General features: G+C 43.2%; 1 protein-coding gene across 4 annotated transcripts in view; it reads left to right on the forward strand.

Moving 5' to 3' along the window:
- CLIC5 (chloride intracellular channel 5) overlaps positions 1-8232 on the forward strand; it is a 70607-nt gene extending 62375 nt beyond the window's left edge. For all 4 annotated transcript variants that reach the window (XM_083730699.1, XM_083730697.1, XM_083730698.1 and 1 more), the window contains exons 5-6: positions 4146-4327; positions 6859-8232. In XM_083730699.1, coding sequence (XP_083586825.1) covers positions 4146-4327; positions 6859-7026 — 350 coding nt within the window. In that variant the 3' untranslated portion in view covers positions 7027-8232. The remainder of the gene's footprint in view (positions 1-4145; positions 4328-6858) is intronic.
- Positions 8233-10667: the final 2435 nt, after the last annotated feature.

A 10667-nucleotide genomic window follows, 5' to 3' on the forward strand; every position in this document is an offset into this window, starting at 1 on the left:
AGATACAGTTAATATAATTGGAGGCTTGGTGTCTGTCTAGTTCCCGGAATAGTGTTGCCGTCATAAAAACACTGCTCTTTCTCTAAAATGGGAATGACCAGTTGGCGACATGGGGCCAGACTCATCTCCAAAAGCAAATTTTATCTGCCTCTTCAGTCGCACACCAAATTGTGAAAATTATGAAATCTTTACATTTTGAAAAAAGTTACTCACCGGCAGTATTTTTCTTCTGTATTTTATATGCAACGCCTGAGCAGGTGTGCCCCATAGCTTTAGAAAGCTTGAGCGCTGGGTGGGTTCATCTCTATTGTGGAGCCAGAGAACAGGTGAGGGCGAAGGAGTCAGACTTGTGTGGAGAAATTTGCACCGTCAGGAGATCCGAGAGGGTGCTGGCCATGCTTCTTCTAAGAGAGAGAATATAAGCCATGCTCTCCATTTCCTCTCCACCACCTCCTCAAATGGGAATAGGAAGCAGGCAAGCATATCTGAAGACGGCCACTACTGAAAAATAGATGGTTGAGCCAGGATTTCAAAAATCCAATTGAGTTAAATTAAGTAAATAACTTGATTTTGAATGGGACAGTAAAACAATATTATTCTTTGCTTACCGTGCAAGGAAAACCTTTTATTCAATCGGTGTTAATAGGTTCGAAAAAGAAAAGGGAATTCTCCATATTTCCAGGGCTGCCCTAATAATAGTGTTCTCTGCACCCTGCCAATATTGTCATTTCAGTGTGGCTTGCATAGAAAAATGCAGCCGAAGGAGATTAATCGGGCAGTAGAATATCAAGTGCAAAAATTAAATTTAGGGTTTATTAAATTAGAAATAGTAACACTTTTGTCTGAGAAATGGCAATACTTCAATCACTTTATATCACTGCTTTAAAAAATGATAAATGGGCCCTTGTTCTGGTGTGTGTTATAGTTCCTTAAAAGGCCTGCTTTTGTGCATGGCTCCTTGCCAGCCTTGAACACAAGCCTTGCAGAGTTGCCCAAGTCAGAGGGGGAGATGTTCCAGGAGGGGAGGACGTGGAAAAGACCCTTTCCCACCACCTCCAGGAAGACAAAGCTGACAGCCCAATGGCACCTCCTGGGGGAAGAACTTTCATAGGGCACTGGACCAGCCGGTTCACCCTAATGCCTTTGAAGACCTGAAGAAATAAGTTTTTGTCATCCCCCCCCCCTTTGTACTTGTGCACCTTCCCTGACAGGTTAAGGCCAGGAGATGTCATTGAATCCCATGGAATTCAGTTGTGACATGGATTGATTCCTCAACCTGATTCCACCAATATATGATTCATTTCCAGTCATTGGGATACAGAGTTTCATTCACAATTTTCCCAAAATGCTGCCCCTTGCCCACCCCTGGTCTTCCCTGACATCTCTCTCAGCCCTAAAGGATAAATATTTACAATTTAAATCTAAAAGAAGAACAATGTAAGAGATCATGTGTTGTTGCAGGAAACGGGTTGCTGGGCATTTTCATTAAAGTGATTTCAGCAGAACCAATGCAAAGGGGCAACTTAGGAAGTAGGAAAAGTAGAGCCATTTAGCAGAAACAACATATTCTCAAATTTTAGAAATGGAAAAGAGAAGAGAGTTGTGATGATAGGCAGCTTGGATCTAATGACAGCTTATTTAAGGCAGGTAATATGCCTATAAGATCTACCTGTGCGAGACAATAAAACATTTATTGGTATAAATAATCTTATTAACATATCCTGGTGCTTTAACCTTAAGTATTACTGTCGGTTCTTCAATATACAAAAGACTCCGTAAGTGTATTTAGGAGGGGGAAGTTATAAGTTTAAATCAAAAGGGATTTGCACTGTATGGGAACGGCACTGTTCACTGATATCTTCATTCTCAGTCTCCACTTTGTCTCCCCTTCTCTTGCCATACAGCTAAGGTTGCATTCAGCCCCACCCTCCATCCCTCTCATTTATCAATCAGCCTTGGCTAGTGATGTAATCTGTGATGCTGTCTCACTTTGTTCATTTTCTGTGAATTATTCAGCCCATCTCACTTTGCAGCTTGTTCACTTTTGAAATTTTGATGTTTCATAAGATTCAATAATAGTTTTTGAAAACTTCAATGTGTGTTTCATCACATTAATTCCAGCCATATAACAGATAACATATTTCTGTTTGTGTAATTTTGCTTAATTTTACTATGATCTATGTTTATGTGGAAAGGAGATTACCTGTGGTGCCAACCACTTTTATTATTATGAAAACGGGTTTTACAAATATATCATTTTGTGAATAATATAGTTCACAGCATCATCATTTCTCGAATGCTCTCGAATGCTCCTCGAATCTTGCTCAGTGTGTGCTTGCTTTGATGAGAGCATGAAATAGAGAATTATGTGGCATTTTATAAACAATTTTTTAAAAGATGAACTTCACATTTTTAGCTTTGACTTACAACATCAGGACTTTGTGGGGTTTGCCTGATCATTTGAGGGGGGCTCAGCCCTCTCCCCCTGGACAATTTAGCAAAAGCTCTACCTATCTCACTCTGGCCCTCTGGCTTTTGGGGAAGTTTTTATAAGGTAAAAAATAACAGTCTCTTGGTTTTTTTTATTTTTTTAGTATAGGTTTTTAGTATAGGTTTAGTATAGGTTCTGTCATTTATAGCTTGGATCCCCCCCCCCCAAAAAAAAAACAACAGAGATTCTCTGTGTTTGTAAAGCTTGATCATAACTTTTGTCTGTTAGTCAACTAAAGGTTCAGTTGTAACTGCAATGCGTGATACACAGGGCTGCCTCTGGAGACAGTTCGGAAACTTCAGCTGGTGCAGAATTCAGCAGCCAGATTGCTCACCAGGAACACATGACACCGATCCTGGCCTGACTGCACTGGCTGCCAATTGCCGTATTTTTCGCTCTATAACACGCACCCGACCATAACACGCACATAGTTTTTAGAGGAGGGAAATCCGTAGGCATGCCACCTGTAGGCATTTCCTCCATAACATGCACAGACATTTCCCCTTACTTTTTAGGAGGAAAAAAGTGAGTGTTATGGTGCAAAAAATATGGTAGTTCCCAGGTCCAATTCAAAGTGCTGGTTTTGACCTATAAAGCCTTAAATGGCTCAGAACTGCAATACTTCAAGGACTGCCTCTCTCCATATAAACCACAATCATCCTCCTTTGGGTGCCGCCTCCATGTGAAGTCCGGAAGGTGGCAACAGGAGAACGGGGCCTTTTCTGTAGTGGTTCCCCATTTGTGGAATGCTCTCCCTAGGGAGATTCACCTGGCACCTTCATTTTACATATTTAGGCACAAGACAAAAAAGTTCCTCCTCAACCATGTTTTTGGCTGATTAATATTCTGCAGCCTTTAAAATGTTTTTGTGAGGGGGGGAATTTAAATTTGATAAATCATCATCACATCAAAATCTACTGTGCAGCAAAATCCTAATTGCAATTACTCAGAAGTAAGTCCTATTGAGTTTAATGGGATTTATTCCTAGGTAAATGTGCATAGTATTGAACCTTAGCCCCCGTTTGTCTGTTGTTGACTCCCCATGACTCTTTCATAGCATTTGAATTTGTTGACAGATTACTCGTCTGATAAATTCTAAGATCCTGGTCATGCAGGGCCGGGCAGTTTGGCATCACAGACCCCTCTTCGAATCGTCTGAATGTTGTGAAGGCAAAGATACTGAACTAAGTTTTCAATACTTTTTTATTTAAGTGGCCCAGAGATTTTTATAATTGCAAAGTTTTAGAAGGAGAGAGAATGGCTGGAGCAGAGAGATGAGATTCATTCCGCATTTTGGGAAATGTCCAAAAATAGCAGTGCCATGATGAAGCGCCAAGCCAACAGCCGGCTTGTGATTGGTCTGTATGAGACCAGAAGCTCAATGTAATAGTCCCAAGTATCCCAAAAATGCTCTAAGGTTTCCAGGGTGGTGTGTAGAAGATAGGATTTTGGACTTTCCATTTCTTTTGTCTGTCCCACAGTCAGTCTTTATTAGTGAAGACTAGGATTCATCACCCCAACAGTACATAGGCCAGACACACAACTATCACAAGCTTTGCCAGCAGACGAGGTCCAAAGTTTTCTGTATATGGCTATGAACTTTATTGAAAATTCTGTTTTATTTACTCTTCTCTTTATTTGTTTCTTGACACAGGCCTGGAGAGAGGTTTAACAAAGGCTTTGAAGAAACTGGATGACTATCTGAGAAATCCCTTACCTGAAGAGATAGATGCAAGTAGCACAGAGGTGGAGAAAGTGTCGAAACGCAAGTTCTTGGATGGGGATGAGCTGACTCTTGCCGACTGCAACCTTCTGCCCAAACTTCATGTTGTCAAGGTGAAAAGAATTTGTCTTCAGAACAGGCACCTATTTGCCACCATTCCTCTCATGGTTTTACATGCTTTGCATTTCCCTGAGCAGTGAGAAGTCGGAGAAGGAGCCCTACATGAACCTTTGGATGAGAGGGAGATCACTGCAGCCTTTGGTGACTTGTCTTATTTACAAAAGTCCCAGCAGAGCACACTGCAAACACGGCAGATTGCTCAAGCTGGCAGCATAACTGCTAAACCTGCATGGGATCCCCAGGTTCCCTGCCCAAGATTCACAGGTGGGGACCTCCACGCCACCTCCAGACATGCCAAGTTCATAGCTAATGCTGCTCAAATTCAGTAAGCAGCCTTCATGACTTCTGCCTACACAGGCAGACTGCACCCTGTAGGAAGATTTCCCCTTGAGAAAATATCTTCACCATTGAGCCCATTAAGGAATATCAGCTGATCGCTCTTGATAATCAACAAGCAATCAGCTTTGCAAAGGATGGTGAGCAGTTCCTTGGTGCTCTGACCACCCTTATTTTCCAGTGTCTTACTACTCTGCAGTATCTTTTCAATCAGCAGGATCAGTAGAAACCCAAAACTCGGGGTCAGGTCAAAATTTTGATGCCAGCAACATAAAAACCAAAAGGGCACTTCTAACTGAATCAACATGGCACGTGGTCTAAACATACCCAGCTCCCTCAGAAATCTTGGTTTCCAGACCCTTGACCATCTTGATCGGCCTTGTTTCAGCTTGTTAGTGTCCTTCTTAAATTGTGGTGCCGAGAACTGGACATAGCATTCCAGGTGTGGTGTGGTCTGGCCGCAGCAGAATAAAGTGGCACTATGACTTCCCTTGATCTGGACACTAGACTTCTGTAGATGCAGCCTAGAATAGCATTAGCTCCCCCTCCCTCCCCCCCCCTTTTGCTGCATCACACTGTTGACTCATGTTAAGCTTGTGGTCCACCAAGACCCCTAGATCTTTTTCACATGTACTGCTAGTAAGCCAGCTGTGAGCCACATTCAGCCTTATATTTGTGCATCTAGTTCTTCATACCTAAGTGCATAACCTGACATTTGTCCCCACTGAAATTCCGTTTTTTAGTTTGGGCCTGGTTCTGCAACCTATTAAGGTCATTTTGAACCCTGATTCTGTCTTCTGCGGCATTAGTTGCTTCTCCTAGGTTTGTGTTGTCTGCAAATTTGATGAGCATCCCCTCAATTCCAAATCCACCTAACAGTTTCCTCATTCAACCAATATTTTGCCAGCTTCCTTGTATGATGGAACTTGCTTGTTCTTCCTCTTGCTTTGAGCATAGACAAAGAAAGCTTTAAAAAAAAAATGTCTCTTGCAAGTGGGACCTTGTTTTGAGCTTTGGCCCACCTGAGCTCCCCCCTGCAACTGTTGGCTTCTTGTGTAAACTCCTCCTTTGTGATTTCCCCTTTCTTCCATTTCATATATACACCCTTCTTAAATCTAAGCTCATCTATAAGCTCCTTATGCATCCACACTGGTATCTTTAGATGCCTCCCACTTTTCTTTCTTGTTGGAATTATCTGCATTTAGGCCTTCAATATTTCTCCTTTAAGAAACTCCCATCCATCTTGGACTCCCTTCTCTCTGAGTATTTCTGACCATGGGATCTCACCCAGTAGCTCCTTCAGCTTTTTGAAATTGGCCTTCTTAAATTCTTTTCTCCTGCCTCTGTATCATGAAACCCAGGAGGACATGATCACTTCCTCCCAAGTTTCCCAGTACTTCCACTTGCATGGCGAGGCCCCGGGTCCCACAGTTCCCTTATATAATAAACACACATGGACGTGGATAATTTAGGTTAATGGGCTAAAATAGGGCACAACTTTATTGGTTACAGATGTGAGCAGTTTGACTTAGACATTGTGTAAGACCAGGCTATATCCTGACTCCTGTCCATCTGCAAGGAGTCACACTAAGGGTAGCCATACGTCAAATCGGGGCACCCCCAGGGTCCCCAATGGGTCGTGGCATGGCCCTAGCCCATGACCAGGCTTCGGACAGGATCCAAACACCCCTGGATCTTTTAACAGGATACCCTTATTGAGGAGGGGCAGGCAGAGGTTACAACATCCCCCCCCCATCACAAAGGCTTACAAAGTTGTGACAATTGTCACAGTGATGCGGGCAGCATCCCTCCCCCCTCCCGTTGGGTCACTGGGAGGTCCCGGGTGCCCTCCTGCAACACCGCCCCCCGGGGAAGGGGAGCAGACTTCTCCAATTACTTCTTCTCTGTTTGTGAGGACCAGGTCCAAACTAAATGATCCCCTTGATGCTTCTTCCACCTTCTGGGAAATGAAATTGTCAGCAAGACAATGGAGGAATTTGTTGGACCTTTCATTCTTGGCAGAGTTTGCGTTCCAACAGATATTGGCTAAAGTCTCCCATGACTATTTTATCTTGTATTTTATCTTGCAAGATCTTGGACAGCGGGGGGGGGGGTTGTCCATATGTTACAAAACTTATTAATAATACTCATGTATTAAAAGCAGGTTTTGGGGGGGTCTTCATTCTAGATTGTAACGAAGAAATATCGAAACTATGAGTTTCCAGCAGAAATGACGGGACTTTGGCGATACCTGAAAAATGCTTATGCTCGGGATGAATTCATCAACACTTGTGCTGCGGACAAAGAAATTGAAATAGCTTATGCTGATGTAGCCAAACGGCTCAGCAAATTCTAATCAAAATCTATTTCACTGGATGGCTGGAAATAAACTTATCTTGACCTCGAGAAAATGCAAGGCGACAATGCAGAAGAGGAAACATTACTTCTGAAATGTGTACTAATTCGCTGGAACAAATTTTATCATTTATGACCAGTGTTTTGAAATCACCATGTTTGATTAAATAGCCTCCTGCTAACAGTACATTCTATAGCTAGAAATTTCAAAGTTAAGTAGAACACGAATGTAAAGAAATATTTGGGTTTGGGGTATTTCTACCTTTTTTCATGGACCCTTGATGTGTTCTATTTAAAAATACACTGTCAATAGCATTGGAGGGAAAATAGGACTGACAGTAAGAAAGGGGACATTGTCGTGCGGGGAGCATAACTTTAGGGAATTGGAAGCATCTTTCGAAGCATGTCCTGCCCTCCTAGAGCAAGGAGACAGTTCTGAGAGAAGTCTCCTGCTAGTGGAGAAGCCTGAGTGAATGCTGGCGCAGGACACAGATTTGCTCCGCAGAGGCCCCAGCAGTGGGGAAATAGTGAATGCAATAACTTTGTCTACATATATGATTCAAGGATATTTGGAGGAGCAATAGTAACAGCGTAGAAACTCGGATAATACTGAGATGGAATTTAGATAGATAGATATATATACTGAACGGCTCTTCACAGCTAACTCACAATCTATAGTATCCTTTCGAACATCTCAGCATGTTAAGAAAAAAAGAAGAAGCATGCAACAGAAATCTGATTCCTCATATGAATGGATAAGAAATGGAGTTCATTGTCTATTCCTAAGTCATCATTTGGTCTAGAAATCCTGAAAACAGCAGTTTGTTTTTTAAAAGTTATTCCCCACTGCCAACACTAGCTTGAAGTTTGGCAGGAATATAACTGCTTCCGAGAGTTGGTGGGTTTCTTTGCGCTCACAGAGGGCAGCAGATTCCCCTACATTCTCTCCTACAGCTCCTTGCGTGCTTTTAAAAACTATTGTGGGGTTGAAGGACCCTCCAGAGCAGATTGGGTGGGGAACGGGGGTGAGGGGGTGAGAAGCAGGGTTCAGAGGAAGGGAAATTCTGCTGTGTCTGTTGGCATGAAGTTGGACTTCACCTAAACTGATTTTATGAAATTGATTATTCTGTGCTCAATCTAGCCTTTGTATTAAGAGTTCTGCTTGAAGCCAATGGATATTTTGTTCCATAAATTACTTTAAAACATTTATTTATTTGTTTGTTTGTTTGTTTGTTTGTTTGTTTTTTAGGTGTTTTAGCTCATATTTCCTAACATTTTGGAAGGCAAAAGGTTTGGCTCTGAATCATACAGAACAAGTCTGCAAGTAGCTTCAACAATGTGTTGCTGTTCTGCTTTTTTCTCCACTGCAGTTCCTTAAACTACACCTTTTTAAAAAGAAAGAAAAGAAGGACACCCGGTGCTTGCAAAGAGAAGGCAAATGTCACATTTTGCAATCGGGGTTTTTTAGCATTCCCGGGATCTATTTTGCAGAAACTGGGTTTGCATGACGAGGTCCCAAACCATCCCGAGATGTAAGAATGAAACCAGTATTTTAGGTTAATGGGCTAAAAAAGGCCACAACTTTATTGGTTACAGAATGTGAGGGGTATAGTCGCACTGGAAGCGAACCGACTATATCTGACTCCTGCCCGTCTGCAGGGAGTCTCAGAAGGGTTAACCTCCAAGAGGGGGAGCCCTGCTGATGCACATCAACTAGGAACTCCCCCAGGGTCACTGCTAGGGGTTGTGCCATGGCCCTAGCCTCCCGTCTGGGGTTCGGACAGAGACCAGACCCCTTGGATTCCTTTAACGGAATACCCTTGAATTAGGAGGGGTAGGTGATGGCCACTACCTCCCCTCAATGCCTAACCGCCAAACCTTACAAAGTTGTGGTGATTTGCTAAGAGGTAGGTGAAAAACCAAATGGCCGGTGCCAATTTGCCAAGTGGAAAAAATTCCTACCAGGCCCCTTCAACAGGCAACCAAACGAGATCCATAGTAAGCTCGAGGGATAAGGAGCCTGACCTTAGGGAGGGAGGGTGGCAGAACTGCACGAGCAGGAAGCAAAAGGGGGCGAGTGCTTGACCGCATTGGTCAGTCCAAGGGATGATGTGGCCGAGTTTTGGACCAAAACCTCTCATTCTCCTCCTTTCTAGCCTATGTCTTCCTCACTTTCAGAGCTTTCTTTCCTGAGAAATACTGAGGCCAGTGTGCTGGCACTTTCATTTCCTTGGACACTTTCCCAACTTTGCCCACTAGCTGAAGCTTCTGACCACTTTACTTCCTCGTCTCGGCATAATGCCTGCACCCTTTCCAACACTGCATCAAATTTGTTGAGAGAATGGTAACAACTGTGTGATGCAATCCCACTAATTCAGCTTGCATTGAAGAAATAAAAATGTTTCAGGCATTCAGTTTTTGCAAATTCCAACATGACTGGGCCTGATAGAGATCAAAACATCTGTTATCCTTCAGATTTTGCACTTCTCCAAATTTTGAAGTGCACGTTTCAGATTAGAGATAAAGTATCAAAGTTTTAAAATGCATATTTTGAGAAAGTTATATAAATATGCATTTAAACATATTAAATGCAAATTGGAAAGAATAAAATACACGCATTAATGTGGAAATGGACTGAGCAGTCCAGAAATAGACTGATCTTTCTGACCCTGCATAAGATCCCTAACAGTGAATTTATGAATGCACATTGAGGGTAAAAGGAATGACAAGCGAGCTAATGTGGGTGTATTCTTATTACCAGCATGTGGACCCTGGTCAGTCAGGGACCCAATCCCCACGGAGGCAGCCCTCTGGGCAAGGTCGCCTGCAGACCTGTGTCAGTAATCGACTAAACAACAACAATGTATTTATATACTGTCCTAATAATAATAATAATAATAATAACTTTTATTTATTCCCCGCCCTCCCCAGCCAAGGCCGGGCTCAGGGCGGCTTACAATTAATAATAAAAACAAGTTGAATGATTACAACTTAAAAACAAAATGAAAATACAGCATTAAAATATTGAAACATTAAAATATTAAAATGTAGCCTCATTGCAGGAGGAGAAGGAAAGGAAAAAAGAAAGAGAGGGAGGGAGGGAATCAAATTGGCTCCAAGCCAAAGGCCAGGCGGAACAACTCTGTCTTACAGGCCCTGCGGAAAGAAATCCGATCCTGCAGGGCCCTGGTCTCATGAGGCAGAGCGTTCCACCAGCCGGGGCCAGAGTTGAAAAGGCCCTGGCTCTGGTTGAAGCCAGTCTAACTTCCTTAGGGCCTGGGACCTCTAGGGTGTTGCTATTTATGGACCTATGGGGCAGACCGGGAGAGGCGGTCTCGTAGGCACGAGGGTCCTAGGCCGTGAAGGGCTTTAAAGGTCAAAAGCAGCACCTTAAATCTGACCCTGTACTCCACCGGGAGCCAGTGCAGCTTGAAAAGCACTGGGTGAATATGCTCCCATGGCAGAGACCCCGTGAGGAGCCTCGCTGCAGCATTCTGCACCCGCTGGAGTTTCTGGGACAGCTTCAAGGGCAGCCCCGCATAGAGCGAATTACAGTAGTCAAGCCTGGAGATGACCGTCACATGGATCACTGTGGCCAGGTAAGGGTGATGTAAAACAATCAGGGTGATGTACAGCAATATT

This window comes from Podarcis gaigeae, assembly GCF_964106915.1.
Source record: "Podarcis gaigeae genome assembly, chromosome: 3".
NCBI classification, from domain to species: Eukaryota; Metazoa; Chordata; class Lepidosauria; order Squamata; family Lacertidae; genus Podarcis; species Podarcis gaigeae.